The 25,725-nt window shown below is 57.1% G+C and overlaps 1 protein-coding gene across 13 annotated transcripts in view; it reads left to right on the forward strand.

The window, feature by feature from the left end:
• SEPTIN9 (septin 9) overlaps positions 1 to 25,725 on the forward strand; it is a 211,500-nt gene that overhangs the window by 181,777 nt on the left and 3,998 nt on the right. For all 13 annotated transcript variants that reach the window (XM_003913501.3, XM_021928040.2, XM_031657809.1 and 10 more), the window contains 7 exons: positions 11,648 to 11,839; positions 16,237 to 16,365; positions 16,963 to 17,044; positions 17,444 to 17,581; positions 19,505 to 19,622; positions 21,400 to 21,495; positions 21,763 to 21,859. In XM_003913501.3, the coding sequence (XP_003913550.1) occupies positions 11,648 to 11,839; positions 16,237 to 16,365; positions 16,963 to 17,044; positions 17,444 to 17,581; positions 19,505 to 19,622; positions 21,400 to 21,495; positions 21,763 to 21,859 (852 nt within the window). The remainder of the gene's footprint in view (positions 1 to 11,647; positions 11,840 to 16,236; positions 16,366 to 16,962; positions 17,045 to 17,443; positions 17,582 to 19,504; positions 19,623 to 21,399; positions 21,496 to 21,762; positions 21,860 to 25,725) is intronic.

Raw genomic sequence — 25,725 nt, forward strand, 5'->3', positions numbered from 1 at the left:
CCAATCTCCCAACTCTCATCAGCCCAGGTGGGTGCTACATGGATTGGGGGCACCTGGAGCAGCTGGCCCCTTCACCGCTTTCCCCGCACCTTCCCAGCCCCTCTGGCTATAATCAGACAGTTGTGTGCGTCTTTCTCCCTCCTGAAGGAGTCATTTAGTCAGGCTCCTACTCATGGCCCAGGAATGTGCCCCTCCCTGCCTGTCCCCCACCCCCAAGCAGGCCCTGCCTCCAGCCAGCCCCCTGCTCTCTCTGAAGGGCCTGGGCATGGGGCAGCCTCTGCAGCATCCTCAGGGCCTGATCTGCACAGCAGAAGGGAATTAGGGGAAAGCTTTTTTTTTCTACCCAGTTCCTGGCAGGGAGCCACCCTGTTGCACCCCAGAGACCCTTGTCTACGTTTTGTTATTTCAGATGATTTCATAAGTTGGGGGAGGTGGAACCCCAGACCCCCCAGCCCCTGTTGTTGCCTCACTGCCAAGCTCTGCTGTGTATCTGCTGACAGGCCTGCTGATAGCAGAAGGGGCTGGAGAGAGGGAGGCTCTGGGCCCTGCCCTCCCCCACCCCTGCTTAGGGGACATCCCTGATAAGAGGAAATTCCAGCCTGTGACAGATGGCCAGTGTCCACCCACCCACGGGGGAACTTTTCTTTCTCTTTTTAAGTTTGCAGATTTGCCAAGAACTAATGGAATCTCTGTGGTTGGCTGGCCACTGTGGACATGGCCAGAGGGCTGGCACAGGCTGGATCTTGGGGTTGCTTTGGGGTAGGGGCCGCTCCTGCTAGAAGGTTCCCTGGGGTGGGGGAGGCATCAGGGCCATTCCCTGATCCTCCCTCTGCAGTGGATCCACTTCAGGGGCGGGGGCAAGGCAAGAGGGCAGCGGAAAACAGAATATAAAATAGCACCCCCCACACACCACACCAGAAGTCAGAGGATTCATCTTTGGCCTGCCCTCCCTGCAGCCTGAGTTCTGAGAGTGGCTCTTTAGGAAGTGAATGGCGATGGTTTGCAGGTCAGAGCTTGCTCTGGCCCAAGATTGATGTCTCAATAGGCCATGAAGCCTGGGTGAAAAAACTCAGGCTAGGGAGGTGGCGGGTTGCAAATGAAAGAACAGAGGAGGGCCTCTTCCAGAAAGGGGCGGGTGGTGTGGGGAGCCCTTGGACCTTGTCCAAATTTGACTTTACCGACTGGGGCCAATTGAAACCGTGCTGGCAGAAAGGCAGAGCTGCTTGAGATTCCTTCCTCCACAATAGAGGAGAGGTTTGCTTGAAAAGGTTTGGCGAGGGAAAAGCTGGAGGAACCTTGGCCGGCATTAAAAGTGGGGACCCCTGCCCCCCCTGCCTTGGGGGCGCCTGGGGCCCCTGAATGAATGAAAGAGGAGGCTAGATAGAGACAGACTCACACCACCTGTCCTTTCCAGGTCCTGCAAGGGAGCACACAGGGTTCTTGTTGGCTCTTCCACCTTGTCGCTCCCCAAGAAGGAGAGAGCACTGACAGGGGAACTGTAAAGCTGTGGCTTTGTTTAAGCCCCATCGTGGAAACCGGAAAGAGCTCCAGCTCGGAGAAAAATGCAGCTCTTTGCCTTTGCAAATCCGTGTCTTTCTCTGGGAGGCCAGAGCCATTGTGCTCAATTTCTAAGCAGGATTTCAGAGTTTCTCAGGAGGGGAAGGCAGAGTCTCAGATTTCCGGCATCCCAGGTCCTAAGCAGACTTTGAGGAGACGCTTCTTGCCCCATACAAAGTGTGAAGTGTAATTGGATTTGGAGTTAGTTAACAAATTAGATGAGCTGTGTGCATTTTAAAAATTCAGTCCTTGATCCCCCACCCACACACTTTTGCACAATTTGGTCATTTATATTCAGTGTTTCCATCTTTAGAAGAGAACAGGAAGTCCCCAGTGACATTTATGGAGTGTTTGTAGTAGCTTGGGTAGGTTAATAGGAACACAATGCAGTGAAAAGCGGAGTTGAGATGGGAAAATATCCTGTTTTCACCCCAGGGATGACATTCCTCAACGTCTCTGTCCACCCCCTCTGGAGTCCACTGTCCATGAACAGCAACTTGTTCTCACTTGGGGGCTCTTCCTGCTGGAGCTCAGGGATGGAGGCCAGCTGGCCTCAGTCTTCTCCTCTTACCTCTTTGTTTCTCAGACTAATCTTCTACCTTGAATAATTTTTTTAACCTGCCTTCCCTCTTCTCTAGCTGTAGAACCCAGAACTTTGTGTGTGTGGTCGAAAGTTTAGAGAGTGCTGAAGGTAATGCTGAGATAACCCTATTAAATTCTGTAAGTTCTCATCACACCAAGTTCTTTTTTTTATTCTCATTTTATTTCATTTTATAGGGATGGGGTCTCGCTACATTGCCCGGGCTGGTCTTGAACTCCTGGGCTCAAACGATCCTCCCACCTCAGCCTCCCAGAGTGCCAAGTTATTGTTTTTAATTGGGATCCACTGGCCTAGGGATTCTTTGATGAACCCTCCAAAATGCCTGCATGTCTGTCTGTCTGTCTTCAATGTATACTTTTCTAGGGAGAGTCTTTACTTTTCACCAGATTCTAAAAGAGGTTTGTGGCACACACATGTCCTGTACTACTGTACAGGACAATTCAGATTGTGAATTCCTTACATGTTAAAGACTGCTTCAGATCTGCCCGGAAGTCTTTGCTAATAAACATTTAAATAAATGAACTTGAAATTCCCATGTGCCACCGCTGTTTTCATTCTGACTGTTCTCAAGCCTGTAGTGTCATCTGTTTGTTACTGTGAAGTAGACACTCAATAAATACTTGTCAAATGAATCAGTGTTGTGGTCTTGGTCCACTGGAACCCCGGGATCATCGTCTACCATTATTGTCTATAGTTTCTTTACCATCTTGTTCCAGAGCAGTTCTTTCTCTGAGGTCTGCCCACCTCTGCACGTGTGTCCAGTTTCCAGCCCTGTTGCCTTATCATTCTCTTTCCTTTACCTGCATTTCCTGAACTATTAATAGTTAACAATAGCTTCTCCCTCAACCCACTCACTCATACCTGAAGTGAGAAGTCATCGTTGAGGCCTCTGTAGATTTTGTCAGCCCAACCTGGGGCGGCCTTCTGGAGGTGGAGTTTTCAGATGAGGGATGGACATTTTGGTGTCTGCTGGGTAGATTCACCTGGGAGCTTTGGCAGGGGCCCCAGGGCAGCTCTGTCTCTTCATTTTGGCTGTGGGACCCCTGGTGCACTAGGGTTTCTCAAGTAAGCATCTGTGTCCTGGGAGAGCCATAGGCCTAAGAGGGCCCCTGGAATCTGGGACCCCCAGCCCGGCCCAGTAGCTGGTACGATCACCTTTCTTGCAAGGAAGTTATGGAATCTAAAACGCTCATGGGCTTTGATAGGCCTGGAGTGGCTCTAAGCCCTGGGAAGAGCCCTGGCAACTTTCCCTGACTGGCGGGTGGAATCTTCTCCTGGCAGTTCAGGGCTCTGCCTCCAACTCCCTGGGGGAGAGCAACTGAGGGAGGAGCTGGAGGCCAAGGCCTAGTGCTGAGCTACCCACACCACAGTTGGCACCTTCTGGGTCCTGGCTGCAGGAACCCCATACTTCTCCAGCCTTTCCATGGTGCCCAAAGACCTGGCCTCGGGAGGGGGTCAGCAGCCTGGGGCTCACCTACCTGGCTTCGAATCCTGGCTCTACCGCTTACTCGCTTTGCGACCCTCATGATTGACAAAAGTCCTCTTGGCCTCAGTTTCCTTATCTGTGAAATGGGACAGTATCAGTGACTACTTTATAGGAATGTGTGATGATCCATGAGTTATAATAATTCCTGAGCAGCGTTTAGAGTAACACCTGGGGCTGGGTGCCGTGGCTTATGTCTATAATCCCAGCACTTTGGGAGACCAAGGTGGGAGGATCGCTTGAGGCCAGGAGTTCAAAACCAGCCTGACCAACATTAGTGAGACCCACTCTCTAAAAAAAAATTAGAGTAACGCCTGGCACAGAGAGCCCCAGTAAACCTCGACAGCTCTGATGAGCTTTGCTTCTTCATTTGTTCATATTCATTCACCAGACTTTTTGCTGGGGCTTTGCCGTGAGCCCTACGGTGCTCTGAAGAAAGCCGGGCCGGAGTGAGCGTGATTGATGGATGAGGTGTCTGGCTTCACAAACCCTACGTGGGGGGTCATGGTGAGAGGAAACCGCACACATCACTATTCAGTTACCATCGTGGGGAGACTGCCTGGACGCAGAGGCCAGGCTCTGTGTGGGAGCAGGGAGGGTAAGCCCTGGTTGCGAGGCAGGGCTTCCCCAGGATTCAGCAGGGATCTGAAGGACTTTGCAGGCACCCAGGGAGGTAGGAGAGGAAGAGGGAGCAGCCCTGGCTGGACCCTGTCCCCCTAGCATTGCCTGCATCAGGGACTCACTCACCTTTAAGAAGCCCCTTTGTGGGGGACAGGGAGCATCTGTTAATTTATAGGACCTGAAGTCCTCCGGGAGCTCAAGGGTTCTGGGAAGGCCTGCAGGTGGCGGTAGGGCTGCCGCAGGAGTGGTGGCCCCAGGGTCTGGATTCCGGGGAGCCTGTAGAGGGAGGGCAGCTTGAGGCTGCTCCTGTGTGTGTTGTTATGAGGCAAAGTAAGGAGAGTGCTGGGCCCATGCTGGGCCGGGGTGGATGGAGGCAAGGAAGTGTTCCCCAGGGCAAGGGCACCAGCTGCAGTTGCCGGCAGCTTTCTCCTGGACACGGGCCTGGAAGACTGACAGGGTGTGGTGAGTGCCACTGGCTCCACTGCTGTGGCCTGGTCAGTGGCTTCACAGGCCTCCGTGGGCAGGAGGAGGATGACCTTGCATTCAGCTTGGCCACCATTGGCAGTGACTGACGAGGTGTGTGGGGATGTGGCCATTTCAGTCCGTGCTCTGAGAGCCAGGCGTGGGTTGGATTTGGGGAAGATGGGAATGGCATTGACTTGACTTCAGAGCTTTGTCCTGGGCTGCAGGCCCGGCTGTGACATGGGTACCAGGTGGCTGTCCCCTGAAGCTGGGAATGGCATTGGGCGGTGGCTCAGGGTCCCTTGCCCCAGCGACACCATCTCTGCATTTGGCCAGCAAGGCTGATGGGACATGTGTGGACATTTCTGGGTCGTAGACCAGGCAGCATGACACACAGGGAGGGGTGGGCAGAGAAGGGCGGCCCCTGGGTCTTGGTTTCCAAGTCGGGCTTTGCAAGCCTGCTGTGCCAAGCCTCTCCCTCGGCACCGGGCCAGGTGGGCCAAGGTCAGCCCTGGGGCTGTGATGAATGTGAGTGCCTCTAAAGTGTGCCACATCCAATAGCTGCCTCCTCTCTGGGCACTGTCTCCCAGCCAGATAGCCTACAGCCCCCATCCCAGCCACAGACAGTGATCCGATTCCCCCATCCTTGGCAGGCCCCTGCGCTTGTCACCAAGCGCAGACATTGGCAGAGGGTGCTGGCTCAAGGCTGAGTGGATTACAGCCCTTTCATCCCTGCCTTAGACCCACCCGCAGCTCTGGAGAAAAGATGGCCCAGTGGATGCCGGCGGGGAGGAGGGAGCTGGTCCCCAAGATGGGCAGATGTAGGGGCAGTCCCCATCACAGGACCAGTGACCCACTGCCACCAGTGCCAGTGAATGGCAGAGGGGCCCTGGCACAAGGCCTGGGTTCAGAATGGGAACGTGCAGAGAAACCGTCAAGGTCTCCTGCCACCTCACACCTCCGGCTGGCTGCCACCCCAGAAACGTCCTTGCTGCAAGAAGCTGGGGGGCTTGTCTGATGGGGGGCTTGTCTGGGGCACAGTCTGGCAACACCAACTTGAGGAACTCAGGCCTAAGTGTTGGCATCTGGGCCTCAACTGTCCTCTGGGCTGTAAAGCTGGCTCCTGGGCACTTGTGGAAAACATTGGACTCTTTTCTTTATTTTATTTTACTTTACGTTCCGGGATACACGTGCAGAACGCGCAGGTTTGTTACATAGGAATACATGTGCCATGGCGGTTTGTTGCACCCACTGGACTCTTCAATCCATCTCTACTAGAAATGACTGCCTTCTTTCCCTCCTTCCCTCCCTCCCTCCTCCCCTCCCTTTTTTCCTTCCTTCCCTCCTGCCTTTCCCCTCCCTCCCTCCCTTCTTTCCCTTCCTCTCCCTTCCTCATGGGGATATAATTTCCATATTACACCATCCCCTGATTCAGAAAGCACAGTTGAGTGGCATTTTTTCACAGCCTTCTATAAGCATCACCTCTAATTCCAGAATGTTTTCCTCACCCCGAAAGGAAACGCCATCCTCGGTCCACAGTCACTCCCCTTCCCCCAGCCCCTGGAAGTCACCAGTCTGCTCTTTGTCCCTATAGATGTACTTACTCTGAACGTTTCATATAACTAGAACCATAAAAGATGTGACCTTTTGTGCTTGGTTTCTTGCAGTTGGAATGTTTTCAAAGTTCATCTCTGTTGGAGCATGCTCGTGCCTTTTTATGGCTGAGTCATAGTCCACTGTGCGGACTCACCACGGTGGGTTCCTCCATGCATCTGTTGGCGGATGTGTTAGTTATTTCTGGAGCGGGTGTGTTGTGCTACCCAGGGGCTGCACTAGGAGCTGGGATATCACTGAGCAAGCCACAGCCTTGGGCACCCAGGAGCTCGCAGAGCAGGAGCTGGGAGGGAGGTCAGGAGGTGCTGGCCTGTTTCCCAGGGTGGAGAGACTTGCAAAAGGTCATTTGAAACCAGAACCAGACCCAGAGCCCCAGGCCCCTGACTCTCAGCCGTGGAGCCAGGAGGGAAGCTCTGCATTTTGCTTTGACTGTGGGGTGACCTGTCAGTTACTGTCCAAATCAGAACCTTTCTGAGAGTCAACGTGGGTAGTGGTGATAATTAGTCTGGATACCCGAAAGAATGGAAAGCAGGGACCCAGATAGATCCTTGCACACCCGTGTTGGTAGCAGGGCGAGGCCTGGAAGTGCAGTGGGGATCCCAGCGGGGCAGCTGCCGTCTTGCTGGAGCCCGCGGTCTATGGAGGGGACACAGGTGTTAACCACATATCACAAGCAGGAATGTGAAATTTCAGGGTAGCCAAATTCAGTGAAGGCCTTGTGCTGGCCTGGCCACTTACAGTGGCATTTCAGGAAAAAAATCACTCTGTGGACCTCCGTTTCTCATTAGTAAAGAGTAGGTTGGACTGGAATTCTGTACCATCCAGTATAGTTGCCGTTTATGAAATGTGGCTATTTAAATTTTAAATAAAAATAAATAAAAATTCCCTTCCTCAGTTGGACTAGCTCAGTGTCCAGTGCTCAGAAGTCCCTTGTGAACGCGTTGTGGCAATTCCTCAAAAAACTAAAACAAGAACCACCATACCATCCCATAATTCCACTTCTGGGTATGGATTCAAGAGAATGCTCTCTTAAAGAGCTAGAGGCATTTGTACACCCACATTCATAGCGGCTCTGTTCACAGTAGCCAATGGGTAGAAACAACCCGCATGCCTGTGGTCAAATGAATGGAGAGATCAAAAGTAGAGCAGGCTGGGAGCGGTGGCCCACACCTATAATCCCAGCACTTTGGGAGGCCGAGGCAGGTGGATCATCTGAGGTCAGGAGTTCGAGACCAGCCTGACCAACATGGAGAAACCCCATCTCTACTAAAAATACAAAATTAGCCAGGCGTGGTGGCGCGTGCCTGTAATCCCAGTTACTCCGGAGGCTGAGGCAGGAGAATTGCTTGAACCCGGGAGGCAGAGGTTTCGGTGAGCCGAGATTGCGCCATTGCACTCCAGCCTGGACAACAAGAGCAAAACTCCGAATCAAAAATAAATAAATAGGCCGGGTGCGGTGGCTCAAGCCTGTAATCCCAGCACTTTGGGAGGCCGAGACGGGCGGATCACGAGGTCAGGAGATCGAGACCATCCTGGCTAACACGGCGAAACGCCGTCTCTACTAAAAAATACAAAAAAACTAGCCGGGCGAGGTGGCAGGCACCTGTAGTCCCAGCTACTCTGGAGGCTGAGGCAGGAGAATGGTGTGAACCCAGGAGGCGGAGCTTGCAGTGAGCCGAGATCGCGCCACTGCACTCCAGCCTGGGCGACAGAGTGAGACTCCGTCTCAAAGAAGAAAAAATTAAATACATAAATAAAAAAATAAAGGGTGGAACATACAAGGAATTTGAATGAGCCATAAAGAGGAAGTTGTGATACCTGTGACAGCACGAGTGAACCTTTACGGTATTACACTAAGTGAAATAATTTGGTCACAAAAAGGCAACCCTGTAGGATCCACTTATACGAGGTCCCTAGAGTAGTCAGATTCAGAGAAACAGGAGAATGGAGCTTGCCAGAGGCTTGGGGGCTGGGGCTGGGGAGTTGTTTAATGAGGACAGTTTGTTTTACAAGATGAAAAAGTTCTGGAGATTGGTTACACAACATTGTGAATGTACTTAACACCACTGGACTGCACACTTCAAAAAAGTGACCGTGGTAGATGTTATGGCAATTAAAAGGAAAAGTCACGTGGCCAGCAGCTACCACGCTGAGCTGCGCAGGCCTTGGACAGTGTTGTGGTCACAGACAATGGAGTGGCTGGTCTTTACCATTCTTTCCAGCCGCCCGAGCACCATGGGGTCCAGGGGCCAGGCCCCTGGTGGCTTTCTGTGGAAATCAAAGTTTTAGTTCACGAAAGTGTCTCTGGGTGTGGGGTGTCTGCTTCTCTCACTTGGGGTTCCTGAAGGCAGACCCCAGAGCTCACCTGGCCAGGTAGGAGAATGAGGCGGGCTTTGGCATTGCTCTCTCTGTGCCTGCCTGCGGGCCAGCTGGGGCCTGCAAGGCCGCCTGTCGAGGGAGGGGTCGCAGGAATGGCTCTCACCTGTGCAGAAGGCCAGCCACTGCCCTACGTCAATGGCAAAGATGGGGCTCGGCGGTGTTTTATGATTATTTCTCAAGCAGGGCCCCTGGCGGGCAGGATGTTTGGTTTGACTTTCTGCAGAGTGCTGGTGCCTGGGGAGGGGCCCAGCTGCAGCAGAGGCCGCCCCTCTCTCGCTCTGGGCCCCAGGGGCGTTGGGGGCGAGGAAGGAGAGTTCAGGGGGCAGCACCTCCCCCCAGGCCTTGCTGGGGAGGGTTGAGGGATGCTGGGGGGAGGTGGGGGTGGGTAGGGGCTGGTCCCAGTCCCGGGCAAAATGACTCTCAGACCCACAGGCAGATGGAAGCAATTTTCGGTCACGTGGGTTGGGGCTGAACTGCTGCCCCGCAAGGCAAGGCCCCATGTCTGGCTCCAGGAAGCGGCCCCGAAGCCACATGGTCCGGGGCCAGATGCAGGCTGTGTCTTTGTTTATTTAAAGGTTCTGAAAACCCAGGGGAGAGTATTTCTGAAAGGGGAGCAGAAGCAGGAGCAAAGCCCCAAAGGCTTCCAGGCTGCATGGCCTGGGGGTGGGGGCACGTGGGGGCACAGAAAGAGGAGATCTGGCCTCCAGGTCTGCCTGGGGGTATTGCTGTCAGCAGCGGAGCTGTGTGGACCCCCTTGGCGGTTCCCAACAAGGAATGATATTGTTCCTTTGTTCCCCCTGTTCCATAAGATAGGAATTCCTGCGCCCCGTGGAGGCTGAGAAGACAGGGAGGTGCTTGTGAGGATAAACCAGGCCCCAGTTTCTGGCTTCCAGAGTCTTTTCCTCTCTCACCTCTGATGCCTCAGGCCTGGGGAGTCTCCCTCCGACACCCTCTGACCGCTCCAGTGAAATAGGCTGAGGGGGATGGCTGGAGGCGTCTGGGGACGGGGGTGCAGCCAGGTGGGGGTGCTCAGTGAGCATTTTTTGAGTTTGGTTCTTGCCCAGCAAGTGGAAGGGCAGTTGAACTGAAGTCTCCCCTGGCCCCTCCTGGCCTGGAAGCCTGCCTCCCGTCTTCTGGGCAGGGTGAGGAGTGGGCGTGGGCCACCTGCCCGTCACCGGGGATGTGCCCCCTGCAGCCTCCCACGCTGTGGCCCTGGCTCCCACGCCGGCTCCACTCCCCTGTGGCTGTCCCTGGTGGGTGCCCACCCTTCCCAGGGAAAAGCCACTCCCCTCCCCGAGGGCTGGCAGGAGAGGCCCTGCCTGGGAGCACGCTGTGTGGTCCCTGTCTTAGCGCAGGATGCCTGAGGCCAGATCCTCCTTGGGAGGCAGGATGGGGCGAAAGTCTCCCGGCAGGCAGAGCAGGGCCCAAGCGGGGAGGGGGCCCAGAACAGGAGCAGCCCAGCCTGCTTGGGAGCTGAGGGCCACCAAGGGCAGCTCCTGCCTGTGGGGACTAGCGGAGGCACTGCCTCTGTGACCAGCGAGTTGTCTGCACCCACGCGCATGCACCAGTGAGTGTGGCTAGTCTGCGGTGCGCTGGGACCTGGCCCGTGTGCCCTCCAGCCAGCCCTGGTGGGAACCAGCCCCATCCTGGGAACCCCTGGAACTCCGCTGCGTGGGAGGATCCAGGTCTTTGGCAGGTGCCTTCTGGGCGCCCGCCCCCAGCCCCAGGCCTCTGACCCATGTGTGGAGTCTTAACAGCAGCCAAGGCAAGGCCATCGAAGGGACCTACAGACAGAAGAGGCTTGAGTGATTTCGGGAAGTTCAGCCCCACGTGCCCCACAGACCTGAGAGTAAAACTTGGTCCTGGCCTGTGGGTGTGCAGCCCGCGGGTGCTGGCCAGGCAGACAAGATGGCCGCCTGGGTCAGTCCAGGGGGAGGCAGAGGTGGACTGGGTGCCCCCTCCCCTCCGTGCACCCAGGGGCAGCTCTGCACCCAGGTACCCGCCCTGCACCCAGCACTTTTCCTTCCCTCAGGACTACTGGCTCGTGGTATGGGATTGAACACACAACTCCATGGGGACGTACGCTGGTTCTGTCCCCCTTTCTTGCAAGACCATCCATGGAGACATGGGAGGTGGGGACAGATGCTGGTTCCATCCCCCTTTCTTACAAGACCGTCCATGGGGACGTGGGAGGCGGGGACAGAGGCCGGTTCTATCCCCGTTTCTTACAAGACCGTCCATGGGGACATGGGAGGCGGGGACGGATGCCGGTTCTATCCCCCTTTCTTACAAGACCGTCCATGGGGACATGGGAGGCGGGGACGGACGCCGGTTCTATCCCCCTTTCTTACAAGCCCGTCCATGGGGACGTGGGAGGCAGGGACAGACGCTGGTTCTATCCCGCTTTCTTACAAGACTGTCCCTCCTGCGTCTTGGCTCCCGGGTCGGCCTCTAAGGCCTTTGAGTGGCAGCAGGTTTATCTGAGTGGAGGTGAAGGAGAGGGCCAGGTCCACCTGGGTGGCTGGAGGCCGTGTGGAGGCGGGGAGAGGAGAGCGCCCTACACCCTTGTCTGAGCAGCCCTCCAGGGTACAGAGACAGGAGTTTAGGGTCAGCCCTGCCTTAGAGCGGAGGGGGCCCCCACGTTGGCACAACTCCTAGAAGAGGAGATGGAAAAGCCTGGCCTTGGGAGTCTGGGGATGGAGCTTTGCTGGGGAGGCAGCGTGGCTGCAGGATGGTAGCTTTTTAGAGGACACCATGGCCAGGGGCATCCACCCTGGGGAATTCTCAGGGGTCTCCTGGGCAAGTCGCTTCGCCTTTCTGAGCCTCAGTGTCTCAGTTTCTCCATCCAAGGTTGGGTGTGACATCCACCTGGCAGGTGCCTGTGTGTGAGGCCCTGTCTCGCTCTAACTCCTCTGCTCTTCCTTCCCCAGCCACTGAGACGGCTCCTAGCTGCGTTGGCGACATGGCCGACACCCCCAGAGATGCCGGGCTCAAGCAGGTGCCCGCACCACGGAACGAGAAGGCCCCGGTGGACTTTGGCTACGTGGGGATTGACTCTATCCTGGAGCAGATGCGCCGGAAGGCCATGAAGCAGGGCTTCGAGTTCAACATCATGGTGGTCGGTGAGTCCTCGCCCCGCCTGCCACTCAACCCATGCTAGAAACCAACCTCAGCCCCCAGGGCGGGTTCACAAGCCTTTGGGCTTGGTCTTCCCTTCTGTAAAACAGGGCAGCAACCCTGACCTCAAGGACAGATGGCCAGTGACACTGCGTGTGCGTGCTGCGCCTGGGAGGAGCCCACAGCCTCCAGCGGCTCCTCAGAGGGGCCTGTCCTGCACATGCAGGGCCCCTGAGATGACTTTGGGGAGCCCAGGCCAGCCTGGAGCAGGTCCTAATGAACGGTCACTGCCTCTGAGCAATGACATCAGCCTGTGCAGAGAGTTTCTGTGGCAGCTGTCCCCTCACTGTTGCTCCAGCCTGGCCCTCCAGGCTCCCCGCCGCAGCCTGGCTGGAGGCTCCCCAGCAGCCCAGCTTCAGCACCTGCCCTGGAATTGTGGCCTCATGGCTTCAACACCCCCGGTGGCCCTGGAGAACTGAAGGTCACCACGGGAGGTCGTCGATCAGTACGACCTGGGCAGGGTGAGGGGGCTGGGCTGGAATCTACAGTGGGCTGCCTCTTGTTTCCAAAGCCCCCCAGGTCCCATTCAAACCTCACAATGACCCTGTGAAGGGGGCGTCCCGTTTTCCAGGCAGACACGAGGCGCAAGGAAGGCTGCCGAGGTTCCTTAGCTCACAGGGCAGAGAACCGCAGCCACCGTTTTGACTCCCAGAACTGTGTTCTGCCCACTCCATGGGGTCCAGGGAGGGGTCTGGGGAAGTGCCCCCACCAGCTCACACCCTCAACAAAGGTGAGCTTGTGGGGTTTCTGTAAGGTGTCTGGGCACCTTTCAGGCCGGGCCTGTTTCTCCAGCTTCTGCCAGCTGTGCATGCCCTTCTTGCGCAGCTCTGTGGGTGCAAACCCACACCTGCCAGCCCGACGTCTTTTTTCCTCTTCTGCACTGACCTGGGCCCTGGCTCCCCTGGGGTCTTGGTGTCCTCTCTGCTTCCTGTGGCCTCATGGGACCTGGCTGCTCGCGGCCCCACTGTGCTCACAGCTGCCTGGAAGCCGGCAGCTTGCTTCAAGGGAGGGTGGAGGTATGGGGTCCCCTCCTATGGCCCCCACCCTGCTCTGCCTGTTGTGGGGGACATGCTTGTACCCTGAGAATTTAGGGCTACCTCCCAGGAAGACGGCTGGAGAGAAAGAGAGGGGAGAGGCCCAAAGGCAGTGGCCAGGCTGGGACTCACCTCTGTGGGCTGGGGAGGGACTGCCCTGCTCCCTAGCCAGGGACAGGGTGAGAAGGACCTGGGAACTTCTGGGTCCCAGCCATGGCACAGGCCTTCTTCCAGAGCTTTGGCCCCAAGAAGAGGAAGAGGCAGCCCAGCAGCCCTCGCTGCCTCCTGTGGCTGCCACTCTAACAGCCTTGCCCTCCGGGAAGGGTGCCCAGGAGGCCTTCACCTGTCTGGGCCTCTTTTCAACCCTGAGAAGAGCAGTGGTCCTGATTCCCCCCAAGGTTACTCCCTCCTGGTGATGCTGAGTAAAGAATAAGACATGGGGCAGCTCTGCTCTCCTCCCTCCTCCCTCTTCCCTCCTCCCTCTTCCCTCTTCCCTCCTCCTTCCTCCCTCCCATAGCAGCCATGCCCACCTGCAGAGATGCAGGCAAGGTGGAGGGACACCTGTTTGTAGGTCCACAGACCCCAGGGAGAATCCCAGCTTTGTCCTAACTCAGTGGGGTGAAACTTGTGTGTCTTCCCCCGGGCTTCTCTGTGAGCCTTGGTTTCCTCATCCATAAAAAGGGATCATCCTGTAAAATGAGATTGAGCAAGCAGGCCCCGGGCAGGGTCCCTGACAGGTTGTGGTTGTTCAAGAAGTTACAGCAGTGGTGATGGTGGTGGTGGTGATAAGGATGATGGGGATGGTAATGACAGTGATGATGATGGTCGTGGTGATGGGGTGATGGTGATAGTGGAGATGATGAAGGACAGTGATTAGTGGTGGATGGGTGGAATGGATGGATGGACGGGATAGTGGAATGGAGGGGGGGGATGGATGGAAGGATGGATGGATGGATGGTGGATGGATGGATGGATGGATGGATGGATGGAGGCGGATGCAAGGACGATTATGGTGGCGGCGGATTATGACGTGACGGACGGCGGCGATGGGGATCGACGGCGGACGGCGGCGGATGCAGATCGACGGTGACGTGACGACGGACGCAGGAGCGGCGGACGTGACCATTGATCGACGGCGGCGGATGACGATGGCGGATCGTGGCGGACGTGGTGGCGGCGGACGGTGACGATTTAAGCGATTTGCGGACGGATCGGCGGCGGTGGTGATTACGCAGGTGGCGGATCGACGGCGGATTTGCGGCGGACGGGGCGGATTTAAGATTTAATGGCGGGACGGCGGCGGTGATTTATGGCGGCGGACGTGAAGATTTAAGATTTATGGACGGTGGTGGCGACGTGGCGGCGGCGGAAGGATCATGATGGTGGACGGCGGTGGCGGCGGTGGTGGATGGAGATGGTGGGATGGTGCGGATGTGGGTGATGATGGCGGCGGATGGGTGTGGTGATGGTGGTGGTGGTGGTGTTGATAGGGATGATGGTAGTGATGGTGATAGTTGATAGGGATGATGGTAGTGATGGTGATAATAGAGGTGATAGTGATGAGGGGGATGGGGATGACGGTGGTGCTGGTGGTGGTGATTTGATGACAGTGGTGGTGGTGATGAGGGCGACAGAAGTAGTGATGATGACGGGAGTGATGGGATGATGGTAGTGGATGTAGGTAGGATGGTGGGAAGTGGATGGGGATGGTGGATGGATGGTGGATGGATCGTGGATGGATAATGGAAGGAAGGATAGATCTAAGGTGTCGTGGCTGGAACATTGACATAACTCCTGACCTGAGCTTGGCCAGGACACAAACCTGGTGGACAGAGAGAGATGGGCAAGGAGTGTCCGTCCTTGGGCTACTAAATAGTTCAGGCTGGGGATTCTCAGCACCAGCCTTGTCCTCCTGGGAGTCCACGCTTTTCCTAGAAAGGTGTTATCAAAGTCAGAACATCGATGTAATTTAGGGTTTTTTGTGTTTTGTTTTTTTGAGACAGGGTCTCACTGTTGCCCAGGCTGGAGTGCAGTGGCATGATCTTGGCTCACGGCAACCTCCACCTCCCAGGTTCAAGTGATTCTCATGCCTCAAGCATGCACCACCATGCCCAGGAGACAGGGTCTCACTCTGTCACTCTGGAGTGGCAATGATCCTAGCTCACTGCAGCCCTGCACTCCTAGGCTCAAGCAATTCTCCCACTTCAGCCTTCTCTGTAGCTGGCACTATAGGTGCTCACCACTACACCTAGCTAATTGTTAACATTTTGATGTAGAGACAGGGTCTCACTGTGTTGCCCAGGCTGGTCTTGAACTCCTAGGCTCAAGAAATCCTCCTGCCTCGGCCTCCCAAAGTGCTGGGACTATAGGCGTGAGCCACCGCACCCGGCCTAGGGCGTTTTTTTTTTTGTGCTTGCTAGTGTAACCCAAGGCAGCTCTGTGCCAGGTAAAGCAATGGGGCTCCGAGTCTGGACGGGGGTGTGTGTGTGTTATGTGTGAGTTCGTGTGTGTTGTGAAAGTTGTGTGTGAGAGGTATGTTTGAGGTGAGTTGTGTTTGTGTTGTGAGTTGTGTGTGTGAATTGTGTGTGCGTGTGTGTGTGAATTGTGTGTGCGTGTGTGTGTGAATTGTGTGTGTGTGTTGTGTAGTGTGTGTGTGAGCTGTGTGTGTTGTGTTGCCTGTGAATGCCACTTCCTCATCCTTGTTTGTCTCAGTCACCTGTGGACTGGCTGTCCGCACACACAGGCACTGTCCCTCGAGTGCCACCACCCTGCACATGGCCCCACAGATCCCATGGGACGTGCGTGAGCCTGCCTGATGCTCACACCAGCTCCGCGGGGGAAAGGATTGTTTATCCCATTTTGCAGATCAGGAAACTGAGGCATGGTGAGGTCAGATGACTTGCCCAGTCCCCAACCAGTCAGGGTGCACCCCAGGCAGCCCTAGGTTCCTCCGCGAGCCTGGCCTCTGTCCTGTCTAACATCTGAGCCACCAGGAGACCTCCTGCCCAGAAAGCACAAGGGGCACAAGAGATGCCTCCTCTCCCAGGCCTGGCTCACCTCAGGAGAGGACTGTGGCCTGGGTTGTGCTGGCACCAGAGCCCGGCTGTGTGGGTTTACACAGTCACTGGACACCCGGCTCGAGGGTGAAGTCCGCGGGTGCTGCTTGGCAGGGGTATTGCCGGGCGGTAGCCCAGACACTGCTGAATCTCAGGCTGGGGAGCCTCGTGCCTGGGTGGGAGGGGCCCCACGTGCAGACCGTGCTGGCCTCTCTGGAGAGACCCCTGACCGGCCTCGCATCCTGTCCCCAGGGCAGAGCGGCTTGGGTAAATCCACCTTAATCAACACCCTCTTCAAATCCAAAATCAGCCGGAAGTCAGTGCAGCCCCCCTCGGAGGAGCGCATCCCGAAGACCATCGAGATCAAGTCCATCACGCACGGTCAGTGGCCGGGGCGGGCTGGGGGTGCGGGACGCCCCTGACTTCCTGGAGCACAGGGGTGGGGGTCAAGTCCATTACACATGGTCAATGGCCGGGGGTGGGCTGGGGGTGCGGGATGCCCCTGCCTTCCTAAAGCACAGGGGTGGGGGTCAAGTCCATTACACATGGTCAGTGGCCGGGGGCGGGCTGGGGGTGCCGGACGCCCCTGCCTTCCTGGAGCACAGGAAGGGTGTGTGAGGGTGCCCGAGTCAGGCAATCCCAGGTCCCCAAGACAGGGACTCGCTGTGCCCACCATCCCCGGCATGTTGAGTCTGGGGCTCTGGCCGTGAGGGGTCAGCATCGCGGACCCCTGTGGGCCCCATCACACTGAGCTCCCTGCAGACAACTGAGTTTTCCACCAAAAGTCATGGGTGAGGGATGCCCAGGGGCACCGTCACCGGCCTGTGCCCTAGCTGGCTGAGGAAGGCTATTAATTTCCCAGTGTCTCCTTGGTTGTCATTGCTGCCTACCTGGGGTTGCCCCTGGGTCAGTCAGGCGTGGGGTGTCTGTGAGGGTCCTCCATCTCCCCTCTGACTCTGTGCACGTGGCTCGGTGCAGATATTGAGGAGAAAGGTGTCCGAATGAAGCTGACGGTGATTGACACACCAGGGTTCGGGGACCACATCAACAACGAGAACTGGTGAGGCCCCTCCAGGGGGAGAAGCACTAGCAGGGGCTTCGGGGCTCCCTGGACCCCACCCAGAGTCAGCCCTTGGGGCTCCCCAGCCCACGGGGTTGCAGGACCCACCTCCTGGGACCTGACGTGCTGCTAAAGTCGCATGTCTAGGGGTCTGAAAATTCTGGACCAAAGCAGAATTACCTGGGGAATCTTGCTGTCCCCAACTCACCTCCTGAGGCCAGCCTGGGGAGGCTGGTTTGGGAGGTCGAGGATAAGGCTGTGGCCTCTCTGCTCAGCAAGCCAGACCTCCCAGGGCGTGCATTGGCAGGTGGGGTGTTGGGCTCTGAGTCCTGGGAATGGGTAACCTGCTTGGGGAGGCGTCCCATGTGCCCGCTGACTCGTCCCCCATCCCCCACGCAGCTGGCAACCCATCATGAAGTTCATCAATGATCAGTACGAGAAATACCTGCAGGAGGAGGTCAACATCAACCGCAAGAAGCGCATCCCGGACACCCGCGTCCACTGCTGCCTCTACTTCATCCCCGCCACCGGCCATTCGTACGTCCCTGCAGTGTCGGCGTCCTCATGCCGGGTGTCCTGGGTTCCCTCTGTTCCCTGGGGCTCCCCGACAGTGCTGTCTGCCCTGTTGCTGGGCACAGAGGGGCCGAGTCGGGGGCCGTGGCCACCAGCTGTGAAGTTGGGGGTGTGCCGTGTCTGAACCTCCAAAGCCTCACTCTGATCCCTACACAGCGTCCTGCCCAGTCCCCACCCTTCAGCTGTGTCTTGGGGAGCTGAGGGTCAGGCAGGCCCTGGGCTGTTTTGGAGCCTGGTGGTCTGTGTCCTGCCTTCTCAGGCCAGGCTCTGGCAGGTGGAGTGGGAGCCCCCAGCCTAGCACCCTTAGCGGTGACCTGACCTTCTCGTCTGGGCCCTGCCTCATGGGACCCCTCGGTGGGTTTGGCGAGTTCTTAGGCGGGAAGCACAGAGATCAGTGCTGGCCCCTTCCAGGGCTGGGCGGGGGCTGCTGTTGGCCTTGGCGAGAGCCCTTTCTTCCTGCCGGCTCTGTCCGCACCTGACGTCGCCCCCAGAGGTCTGCAAGGGCGGGAGGCTGTGTGTGCCTTGGCAGGCGGACCCTTTGTGGCCTCACAGACCCTCTGTCCTCGGCTCGCTGTGCACCCCCCGCCAGACACCTGTGGCCCACCCTGAGCCAGGGCTGGGAGGAGGTGGACCCAAGGCCAGCAGGAGGGGCTGGTGGAGGCAGCTGTGGGTGGCTTGTTGGCGTGGGTGGGTGGAGAAGGTCCTTCACACCTGCTGGCCCAGACACACGTCCCTGGGTGGAGGAAGTCCAGGGGTTTGGGGAAATCCATACTCTGTGGGCAGCAGGTGCAGGAAGGAGCCTGGCTGGTGGGCAGCAAGCCTCGACCAGAGTCTGTGGGAAAACCCAAGCCCGAGTTTTCGAGCCCACCCTCTGGATCATCCGCTGTGGGCCGGCAGAAGTCCATTCAGGGGCAGGGCCAGCTCGCTGCCCACGGGCCTCTCCTGAATTGATCATCTGCCCTCCCAGGGCAGAACGGCTCATCTGGGGTCCCGTGGTAGCTGTTCCAGCTGCTCCAAGCTTTGCCTCAGCTGAGGCTGATGGCAGGAGGCAGAAGCCCCTCCTGATGCCAGCTGGGCAAGCCGAGGATGGCGGGCAGTCTCTGGCACTTCTGCCACTCCCCAGCACTGACCCTTTGGCTGGGACCCCAGCTGGACATGTTGCCTGGTCCCGCCCGAGGTGCCCAGTCCCATGAGGCAGGGGCGGCCCTTGGCCATCTCTGCTTAAACTTCTGCCCGGAGCCGGATTCTCCGCAGCCATGTCTGTGACCAACTTATTCTCACTGTGGGAAAAGCTCTGCTCCAGACCTGGGGAAGACAGTGCTCCAGTTCCAGGGCCCTGCCAGCCCCTGCCGCCCACAGCTTTCCCCACATCAGACCCCAGGCTCACTGGGGCCAAGCAGGCAAGGGGAGCAGCCTGCCTGGTGCAGGGGGAGGAGCCCGCCCGGTGCAGGGGGAGCAGCCCGCCTGGTGCAGGGGGAGCAGCCTGCCTGGTGCAGGGGCACCGCACACTAGTGCTAGCTTCTGTTTCTTTGGCCTCTCCCCTCCCAGCCAAAGCCCCACAGCAAGACGGCTGCTGAGCCAATGGCAGCCCCTCTGTGTGGACACGTGGGTGTGTGGTTGTGACTCCAGAACGCATGGACGAGGGTGCTTGGAGCTGGCCCTGGCCTGCCTGCCCTGCACAGTGGCGTCACCTGTGTCTGGGACACACCCTTGTCCTTCCTCTGCCCCACACTCACAGTGTGGCCAACTCAGCCTGGGGCCCTGTCCTTGCCAGCAGGGACCCCCGTGAGCCCTGAGCCAGCACCTGAGAGCATCGACATCTGCTTGGAGGTGGGTGGCCCCCCTTCGCTCCCCCAGATGAGCCTCACGCACATCCTTCTGCTTCAGCCTCAGGCCCCTGGACATCGAGTTTATGAAACGCCTGAGCAAGGTGGTCAACATCGTCCCTGTCATCGCCAAGGCCGACACACTCACCCTGGAGGAGAGGGTCCACTTCAAACAGCGGGTAGGGTTCCGTCTCCACCCACCCCAGCCCTTCTGCACAGCCTGGAGATGCTGCAGGCCTGGCAGGGGCCACCCAGTCTAGAGGAGTCACATGGTCGGGGAGACTGAACCGCCGGTCACTCTCCCAGCGGGTGGCTGGCCTGGTGGTCCCTGGCCTGGGTGGCTGCTGGGAGCCATCCCTGAGATGGCCTCTCCGGCTCCCCCATATCTCAAAAGCAGCTTTGGGGGAGAGCCCATTCTCCAGCAGATTCTCTGAGGGGGGTTTTGGAGAAGACCTGGACCAGGCGGATGGTGACTCTCTCTTTCAGGGAGTGAGGCCGAGGAGGGGCCATGAGACATGGCCCACCTTGTTTTTTGTCTTTTTTTTTTTTTTTGAGAAAGGATCTCGCTCGGTTGCCAAGTTTGCAGTGCAGTGGTGCAGTCATGGCTCACTGCAGCTTCCACCTCCCAGGCTCAGTCATCTGAGTAGCTGGAATTACAGATGCATACCACCACGCCTGGCTAATTTTTGTATTTTTAGTAGAGATGAGGTTTTGCCATGTTGCCCAGGCTGGTCTCTAACACTTGGGCTCAAGGGATCCTCCTGCCTCAGCCTCCCAAAGTGCTGGGATTACAGGCATGAGCCCCCTCACCCGGCCCTGCCTGGTTTTTATTAGATGGAAGAGAAGTTGGGCCAGGCGCGGTGGCTCACGCCTGTAATCCCAGCACCTTGGGAGACCAAGGCGGGCAGATCACTTGAGGTCAGGAGTTTGAGACCATCCTGGCCAACATGGTGAAACTCCGTCTCTACTAAAAATACAAAAATATTAGCCGGGTGTGGTGGTGGGCGCCTGTAATCCCAGCTACTCGGGAGGCTGAGACAGGACAATTGCTTGAACCCAGGGCGCGGAGGCTGCAGTGAACCAAAATTGCGCCACTGCACTCCAGCCTGGGCAACAGAGTGAAACTCCATCTCAAAAAAAAAACAAAAAAAAAGAGGGATGGTTTCTGCTGCCTTCTTCTCCGCCACCGTCCGCGGCCCCTGCTGTGGGGTGGGAAGGGGCATCCAAGCAAGAGGGCGAGCCCTGGGTCTCTTCCTCCGGACAGGACAACACATTGGAGCCACCTGGGGAACCTTTAAAACTGAAACAAAGGTGCCTGGGCACAGCGGCTGCCTCAGTGGGTGTGGGTGGGGCCTGTAACCTACTCCATCCTGGGGACCCAGCGTCAGGGACCTTCCCAGCATGTGCACGGGAAGACAGTCCACACAAAGTGGGTGTGTCTGCCAGAAGTTGCACGTGGGCTGTGGTCTGTGCCTGGGCAGGCGAGCGGCCATTCAGCGGGATGTTTCTGCTGCACATACCCGTGTCGGGCTGCCTCAGAGCTGAGAGGTTACTGCAGGCGGGGGCTGGCTGGGGTGCAGGAGGGGCCCCTGCTGGAACTGGGGGCAGTGACGAGGGTTTTTTAGGAAGGGTTTCAGGAGGGGAGGTCTCGCTGACCCTGAGTACTTTCTTGGGGGTGTGATGAGCAGGAGAAGAGAGGTGGGAGGTGCTCAGGAGGATGACCGAAAGCCCCTGGGGAGCTGCAGCTTTGCTCAGGGCAGCAGGTGTACCTGCAGCTGCCCCTGCTCCCCCCGGGAGGCACAAGAGTTGGAGGTGATTGGGGTCACAGACCCCCAGAGCCTGCCCTTGACCCTGAGCCTGGGGCAGCTCAGTGTGGAGGTCATGTGGCGGCAAACACCGGGGGGAGCGGGCAGAGCTCGCCACAGGGATGTGCCCAACTCTCTCCCTCTATCCCAGATCACCGCAGACCTGCTGTCCAACGGCATCGATGTGTACCCCCAGAAGGAGTTTGACGAGGACTCGGAGGACCGGCTGGTGAACGAGAAGTTCCGGGTGAGTGGATCCACTGGGATGTTCTTCCCGGGGGAACCCCAGTTCCTGCTGAAAGGTGTGGTGGGGGGAGGTTTGGGGGACCTTAAGCCATGAGATGATATTCTTGGGGCCAGAGAGCACTGAGCCCGGGTGTCTGTACCTGGTGCTCTCAGGCTGAGGCTCTCGTTTTTGGGGGACCTCAGACTCAAGGCAGCTCCTCCCAGGGGCCCAGGAAAGGGAATGGCCTTCCCGCACATGTGTAACCAGCGCCGTCCGCCCGTTCCCCAGGAGATGATCCCGTTTGCTGTGGTGGGCAGTGACCACGAGTACCAGGTCAACGGCAAGAGGATCCTCGGGAGGAAGACCAAGTGGGGCACCATCGAAGGTACTTGCCGCGGGCGCCAGGGCTGCAGACAGATGGGAAACAGTCTCCTCTGCTGGCCCAGAGCCCTGTGGGCCACGCCTGAGCCGGGGACGAGTGGAACCTCAACCACTGCATTGCCCCACCCAGAGAGAGGGGTCTCCTTGTCTCCACTCAACCCTTGGGAAGTGAGAGGGCAAGTGGCCTGTGCAGGTGCCTCCACCCCGGATCTCTCCCCGGGCAGGGAAGGATTCGGGGAGACAGGAGCTGGGATAGGGGCTGCCAAGTTCTGGGTCCTGGTGCAGGCTCTTTCACGGGCACCTGTGTGGCCCTGGACAAATCGCCCAACTTCTCCGGGCCTAGAAAAGGGGTGGGCCGTAGCTCTGTGAGCCAGATGGACCCTCGGACCCTCACCCTGCTGAAGTTCCTGGGACCCTCACACCTTAGTCTCTCGTGGCTGTTGTAACCAATTAGCACAAATGAGGGGGCTTGAAACAACACAAATGTATTTTCACAGTTCCCGAGGCCAGAGGTCCAAAATCAGGGGCTGTTTCCTTCTGAGGCCCCGAGGCCCAGCCTCTTCCATGCCGCCTTCTTTCTGAGGGCTCCCAGCACTCCTGGCTGTCTTGTAAAGGCATTACATGCGCTAATCTCTGCCCCATTGTCACAGGGCCTTCTTTTTTTTTTTTTTTTTTTTTTTTTTTTGAGACGGAGTCTCGCTCTGTCTCCCAGGCTGGAGTGCAGTGGCGCAATCTCCACTCACTGCAAGCTCCGCCTCCCGGGTTCACGCCATTCTCCTGCCTCAGCCTCCCGTGTGGCTGGGACTACAGGCACCCGCCACCGTGCCCGGCTAATTTTTTTTTGTATTTTTAGTAGAGACGGGGTTTCACCATGTTAGTCAGGATGGTCTCGATCTCCTGACCTCGTGATCCACCCATCTCGGCCTCCCAAAGTGCTGGGATTACAGGCGTGAGCCACCGCGCCCGGCCACAGGGCCTTCTTCCCTGTGTCTCTGTCCCGTCCCTCCTCCTCCTTTTTTTTTTTTTTTGAGACAGGGTCTCACTCTGTCACCCAGGCTGGAGTGCAGTGGTGCAGTCTCAGCTCACTGCAGCCTCTGCCTCCTGGGTTCAAGTAATTCTCCTGCCTCAGTCTCCCGAGTATCTGGGATTACAGGCATGCACCACCACACCTGACTTAATTTTTATATTTTTAGTAGAGACAGGGTTTCACTATGTTGGCCAGGATGGTCTTAAACTCCTGACCTCAGGTGATCTGCCTACTTTGGCCTCCCAAAGTGCTGGGATTACAGGCGTGAGCCACCGAGCCCAGCCTCTTTCCTCCTCGTTGTAAGGATGCCTTCGGACTTAGGGCCTAGGCTAAGTGGATGATCCCATCTAGAGATCCTTAATGAATCTTTGAAGAAAGACATTTTCCAAGTCAGGTCACAGTCATGGGTACCAAGGCCTGGACCTTGACCATATCTTTGAATGGATGGGAGCTCCGGGTGGGGGGCCACAATTCAACACCCTCTTGGTGGTGACACCCCGGGAGGGATGGGCCCAAACGTTTCCTGCCCTTTCCTCTTTCTGCCGCTTCCTTTCTCATTAGAATGGAAGAGGGGAAGGTGCAGAGGGAAATGGAGCAGGAAAAGCCACTTTGTTCTGGAGAGCACTTGGCTGAAAGGCCCAGTACAGCAGGAAGCACAAGTCTCTTAATCTTCCAGGGCCTCAGTTTTCATCATCCACAAAGTGGGTGCAGTGTGCCAAGATTTTAGTGAGTTGAGAGACTGTCCCGAAGACCACGAGAGCTTTTTGGGAAGCTGTTGCTCTAAGAAAATGGTCATAATGACAATTATCAGGAGGCATCAAACGCTCCTGTGCCTCTGGCTTCAATGAGTTATCTCGCTTCATGCCAAGAGCTCCCCGCACCCACCCTCCTTGCAGAGTTGAGGAGGTGCTGTGAACAGAAAACCTGCCAAGGGACCCAGAACGGGAGGCAGCTCTAGAATCCACAGCTCCAGCCCTGCACCAGACTCCCTCGAGATGGGAGTTCATGCCTGGAGGAGGGTGTGGAGAGGCACGTGGGCCTTTTCCCCTGTCTGCCCTGCTCCCCTACCACCGAGCCTGCCCCACCCACCCCGCAGGAGCTGCCCAGCAGGGTGCGGCCTGGGTGTTTTCCAGTATCCGCCTGTGATGTCAGGCTGGCTTGCCTCCCCTTGGCCCCTCTGCCTGCAGTTCCTCTCTTCCTCTCTGCCCAAATAATTCTTGCTGTTTAGGAACCTTTTTATGAAAGACAGGTTTAGGAGAGCTCGGGATGGATGGGCCTGAGATGGGCTGGCTGCTTTGCTATGGGCGTGCCTCTGCTGCACCCTGGTGACCAGCCTTGGGTACTGCAGGTGGCTGGTGACGGAAGCTGTCAGGAAATGCACAAGGCTGGGGTCCCTGCACCTCTCCGACCTGTGCATTGTTGCCCACCACTGGCTCCAGCTGAGGAACAGCCTGGAACCTGTCAGGACAGTTGTGAGGTGGTGGAGCCCACATTCCAGCAGTCTTATATGAGGACCCTGGAAATGTGCCTTCAACACTGATGGGTTTTTACATCGGGGCCCCATGAGTTCCTAGCTGACCTGACACCCGGGCTAGTAAGGGCTCTGCCTCATTCTTGCCTCCCACTTGGTGAACAGCACAAGATGCTGTATCTTTGCCATCCTTAGAAACCACCCCAAATATTGTCAATAGAAATGTGGGGTGTAATTAATCACACCGTGAACTCATTTAATCCTCATGTCCCTGAGAGGTGGGTGACGTTATTATCCACATTTTATGGATGAGGAAACTGAGGGAATGAGAGTAACTTGCCCAAGCCAGGGAGCAGCAATCACACGCTGCAACTCCAGCCTGAGAGCTCCATTCTTCCTGCCGGCTCTCGCTGCCCCTCAGTGTTAGATGAGAATGCTGCTGGTCAGTCTGCAGGAGGTTCTAGTGTGGACACCGCTCTACACAGGGCCATGGCAGGAAGGGTCTAGGCAAAGGCAACTGGCGTAGCACTGAGAGCACTTGAGGACTGGGCAAGGTGGAGGCCCCGGCCCTTCCTGCTGGCCTACCAAGTGAAAACCAGACATTTTTAACTTGGGGAAAAGCCATATGGCTCTGTGATGGGGCAGCCTGGAGCCAGGTGTATGGGTCCTGAATCCCGCTCCAGCCTTACGAGCTGTGGAACTCAGACAGACACAGTTCTTGCATTCTCTATACCTCTACATCCCATTTTCTTTTTTTTTCTTTTTTTCTTTTTTTTTTTTTGAGACGAAGTTTCGCTCTGCTGCCCAGGCTGGAGTGCCGTGGCGTGATCTTGGCTCACCACAACCTCCGCCTCCTGGGTTCCAGTGATTCTCCTGCCTCAGCCTCCCAAGTAGCTGAGATTACACCTGCTACCAGGCCCGGCTAATTTTTGTATTTTTAGCAGAGACGAGGTTTCATCATGTTGGCCAGGCTGGTCTCGAACTCCTGACCTTGTGATCCATCTGCCTTGGCCTCCCAAAGTTCTGAGATTGCAGACGTGAGCCACAGCACCCAGCCTCTATGCCCCATTTTCATAAGATAATGGGGATAACAAAGGAATCATGAGAGACACTTGCAGGTGTGTGAAGATGAAATTCATCACACGGGAGGGCACCGGGTGTCTTTTTATTTGCCTTCCTGCCCGGCTCCGCACCTCCAGTGATGCCGTTCACTGTCTTCCTCGTTAAAAGGCCTTCTGTTGTAACAGTTATACGTGCCAGGCACTGTGTGTTCATATAGGAGTAATGAAGCACAGCAATAAAATGACCACTCTGAAATGGCCACCAGCTCGAGCCCGAGGGCACTCGTGGGCGCCCATGGTCTCCTGCCCAG

This window comes from Papio anubis, chromosome 17 (assembly GCF_008728515.1).
Source record: "Papio anubis isolate 15944 chromosome 17, Panubis1.0, whole genome shotgun sequence".
NCBI lineage: Eukaryota > Metazoa > Chordata > Mammalia > Primates > Cercopithecidae > Papio > Papio anubis.